This window comes from Lepeophtheirus salmonis, chromosome Z (genome assembly GCF_016086655.4).
Source record: "Lepeophtheirus salmonis chromosome Z, UVic_Lsal_1.4, whole genome shotgun sequence".
Taxonomy (NCBI): Eukaryota; Metazoa; Arthropoda; class Copepoda; order Siphonostomatoida; family Caligidae; genus Lepeophtheirus; species Lepeophtheirus salmonis.
The window spans coordinates 3,392,985-3,415,055 of NC_092584.1; the positions used below are offsets into that span (position 1 = coordinate 3,392,985).

The following is a 22,071-nucleotide window of genomic DNA, read 5'->3' on the forward strand; positions in this document are numbered from 1 at the left end:
TGGTGTTATTTATTTTTTATTATTCGTACAATAGTAAGAAAATGTTGAAATCATAGAAAAAGCTCATTATAGTTCAAGCCAACAACCTTAAGAATATTGATCAGGGGCAAAGAATCAGAAAAATCGAGAGTTGGTCACAAAACATAATAATATTTTATGTTTGTGATATAATGACGTGATAAAAAATATTTTTGAATTAAAGAGACGTAGAATTATCTACTTTAAATTAGAAAGAGTCAACTGACAAAAACAGCCAAAGAGAGAGAACATTGTATTGGTTTTGTTAATCCGAGGCTGATAATTCACAGAAAACATTGAATATAGACGTTAAACCAAATCAGTTGATTAATTTGGAAATTTGTCAGTCTGTTATCAGTAGTGCAGAAGTTTGGATGTATTCAACTCCGAAGGAGTGGAAACGCCACTCATTGCTCCTGATGATATCCACCGGACATGTGAGAAAAATTATTGCATACATGTTGAAAGTTTCTGAAGGGTTTGTCTGTAAAGTGAAACGTGAGCTGATTGATTGAAAATTTGAATTTGAAGCTGTGGCTGCTAGAATGGAACTTTCCAGAAGGTTTTACCTGAAGCAGGACAGAATATGGTGGACATCAACGCAGGTAAAGATGAAGTCCACGATTAAACAAAAGGATGGAAACAGGGCGTTTATTTGGCAGCAAGGCTCTGCATCCTGCCACATATTCAGAAAATCGCAAAAATGGATTCCTGAGAACTTTTTTGATTTAACCTCCCCTGATGTTTTGCCTCCTAAATAACGAGACTGATGACCTCATCAACAAGATCTAAGCCATCTTCTGCTAAATTCCCAAGGATGTTGTTTCCAAGGCCTGCTGACGGTTCAGACGCCGTAATAAAGGTCAAGGGAAGCTTAATTGAATAAATTTATTGTGTATATTTCCTTGTACAACCTCTGCAAAAAATTGTTTGATAATCAATACATTTTTGGCAAAGTTATGATGTTTTTAGTTCAGTTAGTTTCGCCGACTCAAATACCCTCCACACCCTATACGTAGGAGTTGTTGATTCTAAATGCATAAAAATTTACATATACTCACTTATTCTGTCACTTGTCGATTTTTCTACTTTTCCCCAATTATTTATGCTCTGAATGTTGATTGATTGAATATAAATTAATTCTTGTCAACCCTTGAACAACTATGGCAAAATGAAAAGTAGCCTAATATTTAAGAATAAGTTGCTAATTTCTAAATGATTTTGGGTCCTTTAGTCTCTTAAAATCTTTGGATGAATGATTGCAAATAAAGTTTATATAAAATTATATTAAATAATTTATTCATAGTTTTTTTATTCATAGCGAAATGTGTGTTAAAAATAATTTCAGTTTTTCAATGTCAGTGAGTGGTCCTCATCATAAAATAATTCCACTATAATTAACATCCTTTTAGAATCATATGCGGATAAGTAGTTACACAAAGAAAAATCGATTATTCTATTTTGATACCCACTTGATTATATCATCACATATCGAAGGAAATAAACCATTGTTATTCCGTATAAGAGATAATAAAAGCACTTCAGATATATTTCTAAAATATCATTAACAGATGGAGCTTATCAATAAAGGACTACGAAACAAACCATTCTATCTTGTTGGATGGGATCAGACAAAACTCCGCTCAAAAAACTTGTTTCAAGATTTAAATGTCCTTTTCCCATCCTGTATTTTTTCAACTATAAAATAAAAATCCTGATATATATTTAAGTGGGAAAAAAGCATACATTTCTAGGCTGGTTGATTTAATTAATTCGTGTTGTTTGTGAAGAAATGAGAGTATTTTAGCTCAATCTAAATCTGTGTAAAATTACAAACGTTTTAATGAAATAATTTTTAAAGCATTCTTTTGAAGCATGATTTACTCATGCTTAAAATTAAGGAAAGGGAAAAAGTATCCCAGAATTTGTTTTACTTCTGTGTAAAACTCTTTTAATGGCTCCTCATATGGACTGTTTGATGTACAATAATAACCACTGACAGAGCCTCAAGTTGTAAACACTAAGAGTAAGTTGAATTTTATAATTCTCGTTTAAAATACTATTGAGTTTTGCAAAGATACTAGGGGAGACCATTCATCGAAAACTAGGCCTTATAATGTAGAAATAACATCATTTTAATATGCCTTTTGATTTAAAATATTATTTTAAAAGAAGGATCATTGACAGCTGGAAGAAGCAGGAGACTATAGCCGGTAAAAAAAGTTGGAGTGACCATTTTTGTTAACGGAAACATTTCAAACTTTATTGTACCTCTCAAACTGTTATTATCAGCTGTCAATTTATTCTAGCTCCTGTTAGTCTCTTATTAGTGTTATGAATGTTCATTGGTTGAATAAATTATAAGTATTATTGGCTTATTAGTATTACAAACTGAGTTTGTGACTTTTTTTTCTTTTTTTTTTTTTTTTTTTTTTTTTTTTGTTGGAAAGGTAGAAAGATTCCATTTAAATAATATCGTGTATATAGATTTATCTTATAGGCTTTTTAGAAATAGAAAGGAGGGGGAAGGGGGGGGGGACTGATGCTTGTTGATTCGAAAATCAGGCATATCACTAAGTATGGATCAGGGAGCGGGGATCAAATTGTCGCCAAAATATTTTTCTACAAAAAACAACACAAAATATACATTTTTTAACCTTTTGAAAATCAAAACTATGACGAGCATATAGGTATAGACTAGCCATTCATTCGATATAATCACCGTTAGCATCAATAACGGCCTCAATACGGCATCTGAATCGGCCGCAGTTCTTCTGACCATCTCATTGTCCATGTTGCCAAATACCTCCTTGATGGAGTCCATCAGGCTGGCCTTGGGGCTATGGGGATGTCTGTTGGTATGTCTCCCGACATAGCCCTAGACAAAATAGTCCAAAGAATTAAGGTCGGGAGAGTTAGGAGGCCAGAAATCCTTGGTTACGACGTCATAACAGTTCTCGGTTAACCACTGCATGGAGATTTTTGGTTGAAGCAATCGTTGAATTGGAGATTTCACCTTCATTATTAACCAATGCCATGACTACGGCGGACCTCGAAAGCTCCCCGTTCCACTTATAGCTCTTTATCTCCTCATATGATGACGGCATGATGCTAACTGAACTACGTATCGCCAGCTGACAAAAATAGCTTTTCTATTTGGTAACCGGTTTATTATTCGATAATGTTGTCTTCAAGTTATCAAGGCTTAAAGTAGGCGACAATTTGATCCCCGTTCCCTGTAGAAATAATATGAGGCGTGAATTTATTTTGGCAAAGTAAAAAACGAAATGCAACATACTGTACCTATCTTATACAATAGTTGACGGTATTTTAGCTATAACATCATTCTTTGTGCTCTCAATTCCCCCCACACACACACACCACTATCAATGGGGCAAGTTGAAACAGTAGAAATTTGCAATAAATTTATATAGAAAAAAACTTTGCTTATTGGAAAAATAGAAACACAGTTTTTATTTAACAGAGAATATAAGTATATTATTTGATTAGTGAACTTTTTTTTAGTTTACATACAATTCAACAAATAAAGTTCAAGTTCTGTTCTCTACTTATAATCCTTTCTAAAAATGAAATATTCTTTCTTTTCCCCTATTTTTTAATATACCTTCCTTTGCCCCAATATTTAGAAAACCACCAATTGATGTGTGTGTCTAATGTACTTCCCCGCATAGAAAATAATGATAAAAATGCATTTATTTCAAAAACAGAAACAAATGCAAAATTTGGACATAAAATAAAAGTTGTATATAATTTTATGTTCCATACCTAAAGCTATCTTTCATTCTGATCAGATAGAATTCTTGGACTCTGGAGGACAAGTTTGTTTGTTTGTTGTTGTTTTTTTCACCATTAAGTTGATTTTTTTTTTTTATGAAACAAGATCAATTCACAGTGTCTCAAAGTTTTTTTTAAGGTCTGGGTTGTCGATTTGAAGATACATCAGAAAAATTAAAAATCCAACCAAGAATTATTGAACAAGGGGAAAAAGGGAGAACGTATATTAAATACAAATTAAAAAAGGGAATTAGTTAAATGAAGGAAGAAGAAAATTAGAGAGTTAGTATGTATCTCCATTATAGTTGAAGAAGGAACATGGCATGTTAGCAATGATAATATTGACCAAAATCAGAATTTTCAGATGGTGTTTTATATAATGCATTTTTAAGAGTGTCAAAAGGAGGGCGCAGGTTTGATTATATTTACATCAAATGGACGGAAAACAAAAAAAAAGTTGTCTAGAAGAAGGTTTTATAATATAAATTTACCTATTACTTATTTTTAGTAGATCATTTTAGTTTAGAATTTGAATATAAACAAAATAAATTATTTTTAATTTTTCATTGTCTATCTTTAAGATAGCGTGTGTGCACTATTAATACTTTAATAAATTATGAATAATACTTAAATTTAAAAAGAAAATTAATGACCATAATAAAAGTATTCTGGAGTTATAAGTTCAGAGAATATGTCACAGGACATGCTTGGCTGTTTTGATCGACCTTATAGGGCCGAAAGTAGTGTAGATATAATGGCTTTTATTTCACAGAAGTTACAAATTACAACTACTAGAAAATTTCTAGCATGGAGTGGTACAACTAAGTCCTCTTTACCCCACACGTACAATAGATTTAAAACTAATTTGGTACGTACTTCTTTAAAAAGTTTGAAAACCACTGTAACATCCCTAATATCTTCAAAAATTATATAATTTTGGGTCAACTATGTAATTTCCCCCAAATGTTGGGGCGTACTCTGTATTCGATGTTAGGGATATGTTCAATCCCCATAGGATTTAATTCACCTCCAAAAATCAGAAGTACAGTAAGAAAAATGATAAAAGAAATTTGAATACTCTCAAAATATTCTTTGATAAACATTTACCAAGATCACATGTGGCTGGCATAATGAAAAGAAAATTGAGTTGTTAAAGTGATTTTTACAGAGGATTCATTTAAATATTTAATTAATACAAATTGTAAAGCATTATATAAAAATAGCAAACTAGCTTTATCTCAATTTTAGGAAAAACAATTGGGTACCGTTATCTAGTAATTGACTCACATATTTACCTGGATTGATGCCTTTTAAACGCACTTGAACAATTATGATTTTCTTATGTGCATTTGAGGATTTGTAACTACAAATTTTGAGTTGAACCATTTAGATAACATCAAAATAAAAACCATTTAAAAAAATTATTCATCTATTTGTATCTATTAGAAAATTATTTTTTTGAACTTTAAATCTTTCTTCTCTATTTTTGTTAGAACGAAAAATTGAAAGGTTTTACATTTTTTTTATGACTCTCAGAAAAATATTAGAATGTAAACTGCATAACTTTACATTTTTCAATTTATTGACTATGAATTATATGTTTAAATGATATTTGCCCATGAAGTATATATTTAAATGGTTTCTGACTACTGCCATGTTTTTCATCTGCATATTTTTCTTACTTACAACTTTTAAACTTTATTTAAATGTTGAGTATGTTCCACTAGATGACTGCCTTTCTTCCTATCTGTGGGGATCCTGGTACACAATCACAAGATGATTTCCAAAAAGAACAATACAATTTCAATTGTGCCATCAAAACTTAATTAATGATGAATGTAATTATTTGTTATATTTTCTTTTCTTAAATTTTTCAATGTATGTAGAATTAAAATTTTTATTTTTGATAAATGTAGTCAAATAACTTATATTAATTACCTCTGGGTTGAAATTTATAGGATTGATATATAACCATTAAGTCATTTATTTCTATAAAATTCTTCAAATTTTACATTCATCTCTCAATGAGAGATCTAAGGATAGCACAATCCCCAGCCACATATTTTAAGGGCCGAACTTTAAAATGTTTGGGAACACTGTTTTATTGTAGACGGTTGTTAATTTTTTTATGGAATGACCCATACACAATGGGTATATAAAATCAAATTTATGGGTTTTTTGCCTGTGTTTTATATCTATATTTTTGTTTAGTGTGTTCCAGACATTACAAATTTTGTTGGGTATTTGTATTTTTTCTAGTTTCAAATGATTGATGGTCTTATTAAAACCGGGTCCTTTTTTACTTGTTTTTCAGGACTGGGCTTTCTAATTTTCCCCTCTCCAACAAAAGCAACAGACACATCATTGCAGCAGTCAACTTTCCACATCATCCAGGCATTCATTCAGAATCAAAAATTCAGAATTTTTTTATTAATTCATCGGCGGATAAATGGATTCAGAGCGATTTCGTAGGAATAATAGCTGTAATACGATCGATATTGAAACCCTGGGTGTAACCAATGGTGTTTCCCTTACTGTGACTGAAGCCCCAAGTAATAATAATATACAACGTGTCTGCTCCACTTCCTCCCTCTGTCCCACAACCCCTCCTGGACTTTTGAGTACACAGCAACCGGATCATGTTGCAAAAGTTCGCAACTTTTTTCGAAGGGGATCTGGAACGTTTCGAAGATCTAGTACACCCAATCCTGAAAAGGTGAGTAATGTTTGTCTTGCTTTTTTGGAAATAATATTAACCCAAAAAACCTGTGTTGCCAATATCAAAACAATTTTAAACATCATTCATGAGGACCATGATTCATTAAAATCACAAAACTTTGAATTTTAAAGCAGAACAAAATATAATTTATTAATTAACAACAAAATTAATACATTTAATAGATGTGTGCCTGAGCTCTCTTAATCAATAATGTAGCACCCCTAATTGGCAACAATGGCTTCCAAGCGGGGTCCAAAGTCCTGGGACCCACTGCAGATGTAGTCTTCTGTCATTGAGTCCAAGTGCTGACTGACATTGACTACAAAGTCCTTGGTATTAGAATGACAGACACTTCAGACCTTTCCCTGGGCGTGCACCCAAAACGACGTAGCTTAATGGACAACTCACTTGGGTTAAAAAATTGTCTTCAACTCAATGTGCTTCCTGAGAATTTCTAGAGAATGAAATATACTTCATTTTTTTAAAAATACATTTGTCATTTTTAGCGGCAATAAGGGCTTTAAAGTGGAGGCGAAAGGTCGCACACCCGCTGTGGATGTAGACTTCTGTTATAGCGTCCCAGTACTGTCTGACTATTGACCATTATCAATGTTATTTCCCCCTCCCTCCTTGGACAGAAAAACGCCAGGCAAACCTTTGCTAGTAGTTACAAAAAGACAAGATCTTCAAAAAAAAATAGTATATCCTAGAAATGAAGATATTTTGCATGTTTACCTACCAGTGTGTACAGCTGTCGATACTTGAAATGAATAAAATATTTAATTTCCGAAATGTATAACTTTTTTATTACATATAGGCCCTCTAGCCTTATTTCTATTCAATATGCTCGTTTTAGGTATACATATGTATTTATAATTTCCTATTAAGATTATATTTCATTTCTTTAAATAAAAGTTATTTTAGAATTCGTTCATCCTTTTACAAAAATAATTTCGTTTCAGATATATGTATCTATTTTGGTGTTAATGCATTACTTAATATATTATCATAAAAGCAATACTTTACCGTAGGTAGGTCTGCCTTTATATGAATACTATTTACATACATATATTTTACGATTTGATTTAGTAAAAAATATATAACCTCTCCAAGACAGGAGTAACGAGTGATCCATTGAAATTAGAGTACTTACAAATTCAATAATTAATGATGGTTGAGGTATTGAAATTAATTCATATTTCGATATATTAAAAGGATAAACAATATATTACAAAACAAAACTAACCTTTCTCTAGCGAACGTACAAATCCAGAAAATACATTCGCGGATTTTAAGTGGTTCGGCGTCTCCAAGACCGCCGTCAGTAAGTCCGAAACGTCAGAAAGGAAGAAAAATTCGTTCAAAAAAGTCAACTGGACACAAAGGAGTGAAAGAAAACATACTTTGCCAATCCTCTCAAGTCCATGCGGGTCCATGTAAGAGATCTAGGGTTTTCATACTAGACTCTCAAGAGAAATTTCAAAAAAAGTGGGTAGAAAGAGACTTGTGAAGGTGAAGAGGCCACTTTTGATATCAAAAATGAAATAAACCCATCTCCTGCGTCTCCTGCCTGATGCCAACCCTCTTGATTACATATTTTGGGTGAATGTCGAGGGGAAGCCTGCAGTGGCTATCATCCAAACACCGAGGCTCTCATAACCTCTTTCAGCCAGCACTGGAACGCTATGACAGATTACTACATCCGCATCGGGATTCTGGCTTTCCGCCATTACCTGGAAGCCATTATTACCGCCAGGTACGGCTATATTAATGCTTAAGAGACCTTAGACACACATCTATTTATTGTAATAATTTTGTTGAAAGTTTTTTGATATTAATTAAATTATATCGTGTTGAAATTTAAAATTAGATGTGTTTAGATGTTAATGGACCACTTGGTAAGTTACCTTTAAAAGAATGAATTAGTATTCATTACATACAAAAAAATAAGGAAAAGTATAATAAATAATAAAAAAGTTTTAGTAAAACTTTTCGCAAGAATGACAACGTAGAAAAAGAATGAAACATGACTCTAGCTTTTCATACAGAAATTTATTTCTACTATAAATTACTAGACAAAGTTTTGTTCATCAACTGGTTGTAGATTCACCTGTTGCTTTATTTCTTATCAAATACAAAAAAAGTTTGGTAACTTCAGTATGTATTAATGTACCTTTACAAAAAAAGGAAAAAAACCATTAACATGCTTTCTTTTTTATCATTAGTAAGAGAAAGTAACTATAGAGGGCCTCACAAGTAAAGGAGAGAGTTCAATATCCATATAAAATTAGCGTCCTCTTTTGGTAGATAATCAAATTATTTTTAAAAAGTAGGGAGACTGGTAAAATTTCATTTAAAGTTATTGAGAGTAATACTTGTTATTTATTACTCATATCCTGAGCAAGGTTTATAACAATCATATTGCATAAGAAAATATTATGTTTTTGTCCCATGTTGGTATCGAAAAGTGATAGTGGAAACAAGGTAACCAATAAAACAAGAGTAAACTTAAGAAAATCCACAAAATGGGTTGACAGTCTGAAGCTTGTTTTAAAGTAGTTGTTTAAAAAAATGTAACTACTCTTGAGTAGGATTTTCTAAGCGCCCTCTACTCTGAGTAACATACATTTATATTTTGCTAAGGGTAGTATCCAGCATTGCCCTGAGTAATTAGGCGTCTACTAAAAGACAAAAATTGATTTAATAATATATTTAGGTCACTCCCAAAGAAATCCTCAGTGGTACTCTCTGTTTTTCATGAGCACACGTAATTACTACTCAATATTTAAGTTATCTCCTCAAGAAGAAAAAAATAATTAAATTAATAGTTTGGGAGAAAAAAAATTAAATAAAGTGATTAAAAATAAGTACTTTAGTCTCTAGAGCCCTCGCAAACAAAAACAAAAAACGATTACATTAAATACAAAACGCCTGCTGGAGTTAATTCCTTTTTACAAACCAGCATTTATATTTCAATCAAATTTTAACATATACGGAAAATGCATAGGAATTATGATATACACTGGCAAGAAAAAGTTTGGAAACAAAAAATGAATGTCACTTATTTTTCGAACTACCTATGACTTTATCATCAGGTAACATAATAATTAGGCTAACAAATTGAAGAAAAATAAAGGTTCAATATGGGTATAAATAATTTTTTTTAAATTTAGTATTTTTTTTAAATTTTAGCTTCATTAAAAAATCCTCACTTTGCTCACATAAAAGCTTTACAGACTGTTGACATTCTTGCCGTTAGTTTTTCAGAATAGGCAGATGTGATATCATTTCAAGTATTCTTCAAAATGTTCAACTAACTTCTGGGGCATTTTCTGGAACTTTTCTGTCTAGGTGTTCCCACACCAGCTCAATTGGGTTCCAATCAGGAGATTCACCTGGCCATTACATAATAGATCAGATATGAAAGGCTTTTTTCTTTTCTGAAAAGTTTTTGCAGAGCTTAAATGTATGTTTTGAGTCTTTGTCCTGTTGAAAAACAAACTTACTTCCAATTAATCTCTGTCCAGAAGGAATTACTTGCGTTTTCAGATAGAATGATGACTATTCTTCTTCAGAATGCTTGTCTTGCATATATATATATAAGCTTCTTTTGCCAGAGAGAAACATTACATAATAAATTAAGCCTAGCCAAAAAACCTATTCACAAAAGAATTTCAAAAATCCATAGTTATTATCAAAAATTAAATTTTGTGGAACAAAATTTCAAAAATCTATATTTATTCTCAAAAATTAAGTCTTTTAGGAAAAAAAATTCAAAATCTAGAGCTGTTCACAAACAATGAAATTTTTTGAAAAAAAAATATAAAATTTTTGGTAAAAAAAAAATCCACAACAATTCACTATTTAAACATTACATAATAAATTAAGCCTAGCCAAAAACCTATTCATTAAAAATTTTAAAAATCCATAGCTATTATCAAAATTAAATTTTGTGGAAAAAATTTCAAAATCTAGATTTATTCTCAAAAATTAAGTCTTTTAAAAAAAATGAAAATCTAGAGCTGTTCACAAAAATGAAAATTTTTGAAAAAAAAATTTCAAATATAAAATTTTTTGGAAAAAATTTAAAAATCCACAACAATTCACTGAAATTAAATGAAATTTTAAATATCCTTTTTCGACAAAAAAATCAAACATTAAATTTTATAGTAAGAAACAAAAACTCTTTAACTTGGGAGGATACAGCAGTTCCAGTCCACCTCCTGTGGACGCCCCTGAGCTAGGTGCCACTTTTAAAATATTCTTTCAAAATCTCAAGTACCCCTGGAGTACATCCAAGTACACCAAGGGGTACGCGTCTCCCCATTTGAGAACCACTGATTTAAAGTATCTGAGGACTCGATGAAAATATTCATGAACTTGTAATTATGAGAAAAGGTTTGAAACTTGATCAAGACTTGTATTTCAGATCGCTTTCCAACTTAATTCCCTAAGTAAAGTACCTAGAATAAATTAAGGAAAAAAGTATTTCAACCCCTGTCTCTTACTTTCCAACTTATTCTTTACGTAAAAATGATTGATGAACTAAATCATAATTTATTAATGTATGGGTATATTTACTTTAGCTGATGAATACAAATAGTATGTGTAAATCCTTTCACCCAAAAATCAAAACACTCAAAAGGTTATGCATTTGTTTATGTAAATTAACAAATAATATTTGTGAATGCCTGTTTCATTCTTCTACCCATAAAACATGGAAAAGTATAAAATCATAAGAGTTAGTCAAAACAAATTTCAATTGTTTAGATCCTAGGACTATTCGAAACCCCTGTTTTATTGTTATTGCCAGCTCAGTATTTCTTTTTTTTTATAGGATACAAATCAAAATACATATACCGAGTGGTCCATTAAAATCTAAACACTTTAAATTTTAAACTTCAACAAGAGATACGCTATTAATTAAAAATAGAATTTCATCAATTTTAATACTATTAATAGATGTGTATCAGAGCTCTCTTAATCATTAGTGTAGCCGCTCCTAGCGGCAATGATGGCTTCCAGGGGGTGGCAGAAGGGTTTTAAGTCACCCAAGTGCTAGCTTAGAGTGTCTCACCAACCATACTGGTGCCATTTTTGAAGTATGTTTAGGCGCACCATCCTGCTGTAAAACTATATTTCTATCAGGATAATTTGCCTAAAACCACCTCGTGATCCTGTACACGATCGAGAACAACATCAGAGGGCTTACCTTGCTGTCAGAGGCAACAAAGCCCAAGGGCATGACAGAGGCGTGTTGTCTTGTAGACCTAAGTGTCTCATTGATTAACCAAGGTCTCCCATGCTTAAGTACCTGCCATTCTACCTGTTTCACACGAGTCGGTGTCAAGGAGTGGCGAACGGTTCAAGTGTCACTTTCTCGACTTGTAAGTAAGTTAGAGGGATCACGGAATATGAATTAATTTCAATCACTCCACCTTCATTAATTATTGAACTAGTAAGTGTTCAGATTTCTATGGAACACCTGGTACTCTATCCAAATGGCTACTTTGTGTTTGTTTGTTTTGGTTTTAGTTTAAAATAAGAGTTGAGTTAGACTAGGACTGTTAATTAAATACAAACGTTTGTGTCCTACTATCATGGCGAGACTCTCTATATCCTTGATAGAGGTAAATATCCCGGGTATTTTGATCCCATATATAAAATGTTTGTACGTGATTATTAGAAAATGTAACAGCAAATATACAATGCAAAAATTTGGTTCTTTTCACTTTTGAAATTTCTGGCATCAACAAGATATAATTTGTCATTATTATGGTTTGAAATATTATAATTTCATTTTGGATAAAAACTTCTATACTTTAGTTACAAAAAATGTACTCATTAAGTTTACTGAGATTGAGTGTGATGAATGGTATGACAGCTGATATTACATTTGTAGCAATGCATTTACCTTAAATTGAAAAAAATGGAAATGATCAAATCAAAAGAACGACTTAAGAGTTAACAAATTAATGAAATTCACAAAATATTGATGTAAAATTGCAAAATTTGCAAATGAATAAAAAAAAATACAATTTTGTATCAACAAAAATTTGTTTTTAATGCTGAAAGGGGCATATTAATGCAATTTTTAGCATTAAAATATATTTAAAACAGATTTAAAGCAATCTTACCATGTCATCAAGGATTACTTTGGCTTGAAGTCCTACATCAGGGGAAGACGTCACCCTCTTATCACGAAGATGAAGGGCATCAAGTTGCAAAGAATCAAGAAACTCCGTTAAAATTTGTAAATCAAATTCAAGCATCATTCAGTGATGAGTCAAACCCCCCTTTGGGGGCTAATCTACGTGAAAAGGAGATTAGACAAGGCTGTAGTTTTCTTTGTCTTTTTCTTTTTTATATGCTTTCTTTTGTATGGAGGAAAATTGCCCGTATTATTTTCAAACCCCATGATATTTAATAACACATAATAAATTCGCTTAATATCATTTATGACAAATATCCAAACATATTTGTTTGTTCCATGCCCCAAGGGAGTACCTTCAAGTACGAATAATATTATTGCAATATAGGAGGGGAGGATAAAAAGCTTAGGGTCTCCTAAAATATGGTTGAATACTCTCTGCCCTCGGATTGGATAGTGTCCCGGGGTTGGTATCTGATACAACCAAGGAACCCCTCTAACACCACAAACTAGTTCAAAGCCTACGGATTGTTCGGGGTTCCGGAGGCAATGTGGGATAGTTAACAACCCCACCAAAGCATCACATATATCCAAAGAACCCCTGCGAATATCAAAAAATATTTCTAAGCCCTCAAGTTCCACTGGGCACTTGAGTGTACCCCTGGATCCTTAAAACCCCCTGCCAGTGCATCACATACATCCAAGGAACCCCTACTAACTGCCCTGGGGACAATGCTAGGGTGTAGGGTATTTAGCCATATTTGAAGACGGCCTAAGCTATTTATTTCTAAGCTCTTTACTAATCCTCGCGAACAATTTCTGAGAAGATTTGATTGAATTTAAAAATCGTCAAATTGAAAAAGAGACCCCGGAAATGTTTTTCTCAAAATGTAAGGGTTCTGAAGGGATAAGGAGTCGAGTGTCAGAGATATATTTTATGAGAGATACAGAGTTACATTTAAAGGCTAATCATTTTTGGGTCATATATATATTGGCCTCCATCAAAAGGATATTATTTTTATTAAAATAAAAATAGCGTGCATACTTTATAAATTCAAAAGTACGAGGACTCACTCGACAGGGGATACATTAGATATTGTATTGAAGATTTGTGATATTTATTAAATTTACAATTCCATGAATTAAAAAAAAATAATAATCTAGGGTAAGAAGTAATTTTCATACTGTATAACTACGAAAAGTTGAAGTAGAATAATGTCGTACCTAGATAAAAAACCCAGCAAGGTACTAATCACTTTATTGATTTATGTTCCAGCTTGTCTGTTCAATTTTCATATTGATTCTTTGTGTCGACTTCATTAATTAAATACGAATGCCTCTAAAAAAATATATTTTTTCAGTGTAAGAAAACTTATTTTATTCGAATGCAAAGGTTATGTGTTTCTTTTAAATAATACTTAAAATAGGTTCACTATAAAACATTTTAAATATCATTAAATAATTATTCCCATTTTAGTTGCTTTAAAAACTATTTGAATGAACAAACTAGGATTTTTAGATTACATTTCCTCGTTAGATATTCAACGAATAATATTTCTCACTCTTTTAATATATATTCTATATTTCTAGCTGAGTGTGATATCCGACAATCCAGAGCTAGAAATGGAAATAGCCTCTGTATCCTCACGAAAGAGCTCTTTATCGCCCTCAACTATAGCGGCCTTTACAGTCACGGGAAACGGACCACTCCATCCCCATTCATATCATCTTAATCCCAATACCGCCACAACTTCAAACGGTAGTCCAGTTCGAAGGAACTCTGCCTTTCGTCGAATACAGTCCTCAACTCCCGTCATTGAACTTCAAGAGCCATCAACCTCTTCCATTGTTTCAAACGGTAGGCCTAACTTTAGTAGTATAAATTTGATCAAGTTAAAATATCATTAATTCATATTATCATTTCATGTTGCGTGGCTACAATTACTAATTTATTATTTTTACAAAGAGAACATTGATTTTAAAAATAAAGTTCAGGGTGAAACAAAGCAGCTGCTATAAACTGAGCTGTACTAGGGATGTACCTAGATTGAAGAACAAGTTTGAACTCTTTTATTAGTTAAACCTAGTGATTGTTTTTCTCTGTACTGTTCCTATCATTGGTCAGATGGAGTTACACTGATAAAGTATTAGTAAACATTATAATATTACATTTCTCCATCTGACCTAGGAATCTTCTTTGAAGTCTATATACGTAAAATATATAGTACTTACTACTCTAGGAAGAAATGGGGCGTGAACCTAAGCACATTGAGTTCAAGAGAATAATTTTCCCGCACGTACTGTCCATTGATCTACGTCATTATTGTTTTGTTTTTTTATCTTAACTTGGCCTAAATTAATTAAATTCATCGTCCAAAACAACATCGAAAAATAAAGAGACAGTTAGGTATTTAGATTGAAGATTTCAATGTATGATGTCAAATGATATTGGGGGCCGTGCCCCCCCCCCTTCCGTGCATACCGAAAAGGTTTATCATTGTAAATATCAGCATTTTGGTGCTCTAAAAAAAGAAAGCGAAAATAAACATGGCCACCATGACAATTAAAAGAATGTTTTAGAGAAGAGCAGTTCAGCTGTACTGACGTTTTATTAAGTTAGCTGCAAGCACCTAAAAGATGAAATAAATAAAATATATAAGCCCTACTCCATATTTAGCAATGAGTTAGGGAATAATTACTTCAATGTCGATCCTGAATTATCCTTTGACACTCATATTTAACTCGGCAACAAATCCTCAGTGTTACGTTTCGTCTTTCAAGCAGTAGTTATTACTTTATACTTTTATGTTCTCTCTTCAATAATCATAATGCCTTTGGAAAATAAAATATAATATATAGGTATTTACACGGGCTTCCGCAAAAAAAAAAAATAATAATTTTTTTTTACTTTAAAAAATCCAGAACTTTACACAAAAAAGCTAAGTTTGTTGGAAATCAAATTTCAAGTATTATTTTTTTTCCAACGAAAAAATTAAAAATCAACAGCTATTTATAAAAAAAAATTAAATTCTTCTGAAAAAAATTTCAAATATTAATTTTTTTCGAAAGAAAAATAAAAAATCTACAGCTATTCACAAAAGATTAATTTTTAAATTTCAAAAATGAACCTGATCGACAAATTTCCATTCGTGACTCCAAACAGTTGGGTGTTTCCAGAACCACTGCCCACGACAGTCGGAGTTTCGGACAGTTTCGGAGTTTCACACCAGGCTGTCCCGAGAACTATCACAAAAGGGGGTGGAAAGAGCCGTATGAGAGAAAAGAGAGGCCACTTTTGACACCATCAATGAAAGAAACACATTTTCTGAGTCGCAAGAATTTTTGAATGAGTCTTTCCAACTATTTATTCAAATTTTTGACCCCCTTACAGCCCTGATGATAACCCCATTGACTACACCTTTTGGGTGTAGTCATGTCCAGGAGACCGCCTGCAGTGTCTGTTGTCCAAACACTGAGGCATCATAGTCACTGTTAACCAGCACATGGACGCCATAAATGAGGACTACATCTGCAGCTTGTGCAAGGCCTTTTGCTGCCGCCTGGAAGCCATTATTACCCCTAAAGATGGCGATATTCTTGATGAAAAGAACTCTGACACGCATTTATTTATAGTATTAATTTTGTTGAAATTCTTCGGTTAATTTATAACTAATATTTTGCTGAAGTTTAAAATTCAAAGTGTTCAGATGTTAATGGACTACTTAGTATGTATGCCGAATAAATGTTTACACATAATTTGACCAATTTTAAAAACAAAAGGAGTAACAAATTCTTGATTTAGAACCTTCATTTGATTTATGAGACTGTATTTGAAATAAACTTTCAAATAATTAGAATCATTTATCATATTTTTTAACTTCATTAATAATAATACCTCAATATTTCATGTACATATTTCCGTCAAATATGTAAACACTTAGTATTCAAATATCTGAGAAATGTGGAGATACTCATTATTAAACAATAGGTACAGTCTTGAGCATTGGGACTGAAATAGGCACCGGAAGTTGGCAGTTAAAAAATGATACCCCTCCCTCCCCCCCAAAAAAAAGAACCCCTTTACGCCGAACAAACAAAAATAAGCTATGACTTTTTTAATATAATTTATAAATGAACATTAATATTTATAACCGTGCTTCGCAGGCCAATTATCTCAGTTTTTATAAGACGGATGTATATTTTGCAGAGGGTTAAGGCTAAAAGAATATAGCATTAATATTGAAATGATTATTTAGCCTATCAACACAGAGCATGATAAGCCACAATGTTGTGTTCTGGCCACACAATTATGTTCGATTACTAGGTATTTTACAAAATGTCAATTTACGTAGAGGAAAAATCTGGCAGGATGCGTAAGTAGAAATAAAAAGTGTTTTGGAGATTTTTTTGAATCCGTTCTTTTGTTTAATCGGACCATTCGCTGGAAAAAAAGTCATCTTAAGAAAGTTTTCAAAATTACAAATAAGGTAAAATGGATCAAGTAAAAGTTATAATAGACTTTAGAACATTAAAAGTTGTAAGAGTTATGAGACATTGTTTTTGAATGCAAGGAGAATAAAACTGTTATTTATATTATTAAAAATCCCATCCATATCAATAAAGCGAGTCTGAAGGGTCATTCGAAGTTTAATAAGAGATAGTGGATGAATATTAATCCCGTCGTTCCATGGGAAATGGAATTCTGACTTCGAGCATCTCTTGATATGGATGATCAAGTAAGAAGTATCTTCCTTTGATTCCCTCTAACATAGAAGTCCACTTAATAATAAAATAAATAAACTAACTAATGTACGAGGAAACGTATACTTATTACTTATAAATCCCCTGATTTGCCTAAATAATTGACTAAATAAATAGATATTATATTTATACAGTATTTGTTTAAGAATATATGATGTACGTTTTAGATTTTTTTGAAAAAATCAGTGACGGTTGATCTAGAAAAAAAAGAGAAAATTGGTCTCTAAAATTTGACCGAAAAACAAATCGGTCCACAAAGTGATACCGAAAAATCGGTCTAGAAAAAATCTCTTAAGACCAAAACGAAAAAAAAAGGATATTGGACCCAGTCTTAAAACTAATAAACACATACATAAACGTACTCTCACATACAAACACATATGTACAAAATTTATTCAATCTGGCAGGTCGTTACCTTTATTGTATCACGCAACCTTTCATCCGCAAAGAGACAGAAAAAAAGGCAAAAATCATATGGTGGCTTGGGGAATAAGTCAATCATACCAACTGCTAGATATCTCTTCTTTCGCTCAGACTATTATTTCTACAACCTTTTTAAAATGAATTACTTTGATATATTTCATGTTATTAAAATATAGATAGTATATAATTCTATACTGTATTATAATACTGCTTCGTGATATTTTATTGAAAGCTGGCTATACGTTTGTATTTATGTATGATAGCCAAAATTTATTCATACAAATAATAAAATGACCAATGTATTTGTTATAGAAACAACGAGGGATCAACAATAAATTCTATTCCTGTCTATTTGTATACGGATAAGTATTCATAATTTATTACTTTGATTATTTATCAAAAAGAATAGATTATGAAATAGCCATGACGTATCAAACGAGATAATGGAATCAACAGCTGACAAAAAAATTCCTAGGGTAACTGTCGGAACCACCAAGTGGAAGAACTAAAAAATCAGTCAAAATAAATCCTGAGCCTGATGCAGAATTAAAAATGGATATCAGCAATTCTAATTCAGAGAGAGGGCAGTCGTATTTGCTGTAGAAATTCGGTAAGATAATGATAATATCGTCCAGAGACCGAACAGCCTCAGGTGTATCAATCCGCCGATATGTGCTCCCTTGAACTAATCATCCAACATGTGAATTCAAAAAAGATAAATACAGGCGCCGATTTCGAAAACAATCCTGTAATACCATCCCATGGCTCAAATGGGATGGACAGAATAATAATATTAATGGTGCGACATTCTGTCACACTTGCCGACAAGCTAAACTGCGTAATGTTCCCTGCAGTGCCAGATGTGAAGAAAGCTTCAGTGTAAAGGGTTTCAGAAACTCGAAAGAAGCTGTTAATAAATTCCTGAAACTTGAAAAGAGTAAATGCCATTGACTGTTGAGCTACAAGATGAGGAAACTCTGGTAGGGTCAGTCTGTTGCGAGAAGACGAAACACCAAAGAGCAAGGTGGAAGTTTTTACAAAACACCCAGTATCTAATAACAATAATAACAACGTTGAAGTACATTGCCAAGTAAGGACTAGCTATTGGAGGACATATTTTTTATTGCACATTAATCATGAATCTTACCACTGGCAGCCCCAATGACAGCCTCCAACCGCTTCCGGAACCCCTTGCACACATTAACAATGTAGTCCTTTTTCAGGATCCTCCTCCGTTGGTTAACGGATATCTTCAGAGCATCAATATTCGAGTCGCAGACTTTACAGGCCTTCTTCTCAATTGGCCACCAAATGAAGTAATCCAGTGTCTTGAAATTTGGGCTCTGAGGGAGCCAAAGGTTCTTGGACCAAAATTATATTTTGCTACCCTTCCACTCTTGTACCATATTAGCAGTATGGGTTGGAGCCCTGTCCTGCTGAAATATGTAATTGGCATAGTTGTACTTTTTCGTGATATTGGTGATCTATGGTACCATCATTTTCTTTCAACACTATCAAGTAGTCAGGTTTGCGGGTAATTGGTATCCAATAAGAGACCAAATTGGGGTAATTTTTTCTCCAATTGATTCTACAACCCCCAACATCATCGCAGAGGCCGGATATTTTGTCTTGGTGACAGTCCTTGTGTTGTTGTCAACCTTGCCATAGCATACCACCCGATTATTTTGCTTGTTGTAGACCGGGTCAACGATAAATGTTTTTTCATTAGTGAAAATAATAACCCAGTACCTGTTGTGCTTCAGATCATTCACGAGTTGTTGACATCGCTGAAGATGGAGTTCTTTTTGATGTTGGGACAGGTTTGGCCTCTCAATTCTTTTAATTGACCTTCCTCCAGCCTTTCAGATCCTAGCCACGCTTTGATATCCTTATACTTGACGCACGATAGTTCACAACTGAAATGAATAGTCACAATACTCTCCAAGTGCGCTTGTTGTATACACTCACATCTTTCCAACTATTTATCGTATGATTGAATGTGACCAATAATGAACAAGATATACTTAATTAAAAAAAAGTGCGGGGAAATACGAAGTTACTTTATTCCCAACCTAATTTATTCGTAAATTTGTTCCATTGTAAGAATTTTCTTTATTTAATTCAATATCTAAGCATATTGTACAATAGTGTAGAAACTATTCTGGATTACTCAAACTAGGAAAGGATTTCTTACTTTTTAAGCCACATAAAATGGAGGAAAAGGAGGATGAAAAGATTTACTGATGTAATAAATAAGACATTAACCAACTCAAAAAAAGAAAAAGACCCCTTACAAATCCAAAGGTAAAATCCTTAAAAAAGGATTTAACTCCTCATTTTGTTGTTTTTTTAGAACAGCTATCAAATAAATGCAAAGAGTCAGGATTCAAGGCAAGCTTCTTAGTGTTGGATTGTACGGGGAGAGGACTCGAACGATGCCGGTAATTTTAGCTCAAACCATTTTGCCTTAGGGTATTTTACCTGAAATACATTAAGACATCAAGTATATTTCCCTTTTAATATATATAAATAAACGATGTTTATTATTCGATATGGTTTATTTTGGTTGAAATTGATGTTTACTTTGATTTGTATAAATGTAATGTGTATTACTATAAAGCCCATTTAATGTTGAATTAATGATGGAATTATGCTTTTGCCTCATAGTATGTTTGTTCGTCAATTCATGAGTCTTTTTTTTGAATGAATCATCCATCATGTCTAATGATAAGTACTAAGGGAGAATTGATTAGCAATTCCACTATTCGAATCGTTGTTTTTATTTTTGTTTTTCTTATCATATTAAGTTTTGGATCCTTTGCTCAAAGATAAATCATATTTATGGCTTCATTTTATTGCTAGAAATTTCGTGTTTCACCGTGTAATTGGTCTTCTCATTTTTTTGGTTGCCACAAGTAGGATTTGCTAATACAAGTTAAAATGGTACAGAGCATAGATAAACAAAAATAAGTGTATGCATAATGTGGAATATGAGGATAAATGATGTGCCTATCACAGTATGATAAACACAGCAATTATAGCTAACGCAAGTATATATTTAATAACAGGGGCTCAAAAAAAGTGGGACATGAATTAATTATTTATAGCTGTAATGTTTGACCAAGCATGTATTGGGTCGTTTTTGTCATTTAGGATTAGTACCTAACGTTAATTGTTTATTTTGGTGTATTCTTGGTAGTGAATGTGATAGTTTTTCCGAATAGTTAATCAGTCTTGCACAACCATGTACTAAAATATATTTCATTTCAATCTGAATAAACTCGGACATGGTAGACATCAAAGAGATATTCATTTAATATACCTACAGGAAAATCATTTGTGAAATTAGCCGCCATTGACGTCAATGTCCACCTCCAAGCGGGTTCAGAAGGTCGTGCACACATGGGATATGTAGCTACGGCTCATCTTATTCCAGTTTTTATTCACAGAGGAATTGAGGTCGGCAAATTTGTTCTGGTGGACTCGGCAGGCTTTGGACTCCAGTTGCCACATGATGTTATAGTCCTACCGGTTAAATTCTGGGCTCTGGGATTGGCAGAAGTCATTAAGAAAACTCATACAATTGTCCTTACGGAATGGTCGATGCCTTCGAGTCAAGAATGGCCTATCTTCATATCTCTTGGCCTTTCTCCCAATCAGCCTTGTCTTCCTTTGTCATGGTAGACAGGTGTAGTAGGGGCTTCTTTTTTGCAAATAAGGACAAAAGTATGGCTTTTGTAGATTCAAAAATTCGTTTTGCAGTTTTGGTGTTAACTTGACTGCCCTGCCGCTTCGATGAGGATCTTTGAGGCCAGTCACATCATGATTATTACCTTACTTTCAGAGTATATTTTATTTTTATTCTTGTTAGTCTTATTTTGATATAGGGCTTGTCAAAATAACGCTTTTTGAAAGGAATAGAGGACGCAGTGATGATATTCCGAATCTAAATCATATGCCAATGGAGTTTTTTATTATGTATGCAGCCATATCTCCTCTTTGGAACAACATTTCAAGTCATAATTTCCTATACTAGTGTGGTTGGCGTAAAGATTATGCACTTCTAATTAGATTTTAGAAGAATGGTCTCTCCTCACATATATCTTGGACTTCCTTTCCATCAGCCTTGGCCACCTTTGACTCTAGGGTAGACGGCTTAGTGGGGGTTTTTTTTTTAAGTTTCTTTATTTATCCCAAAAAGTTG

At 32.7% G+C, this 22,071-nt stretch overlaps 1 protein-coding gene across 5 annotated transcripts in view; it reads left to right on the forward strand.

Annotated features, from left to right (window-relative positions):
• The window catches only part of LOC121130026 (solute carrier family 35 member F3), a 370,274-nt gene that overhangs the window by 238,019 nt on the left and 110,184 nt on the right, over positions 1–22,071 (forward strand). For 4 of the 5 annotated variants that reach the window (XM_040725716.2, XM_071893780.1, XM_071893781.1 and 1 more), the window contains 2 exons: positions 6,128–6,529; positions 14,274–14,541. In XM_040725716.2, the coding sequence (XP_040581650.1) occupies positions 6,263–6,529; positions 14,274–14,541 (535 nt within the window). In that variant the 5' untranslated portion in view covers positions 6,128–6,262. The remainder of the gene's footprint in view (positions 1–6,127; positions 6,530–14,273; positions 14,542–22,071) is intronic. The other variant, XM_071893783.1, reaches the window with a different exon arrangement.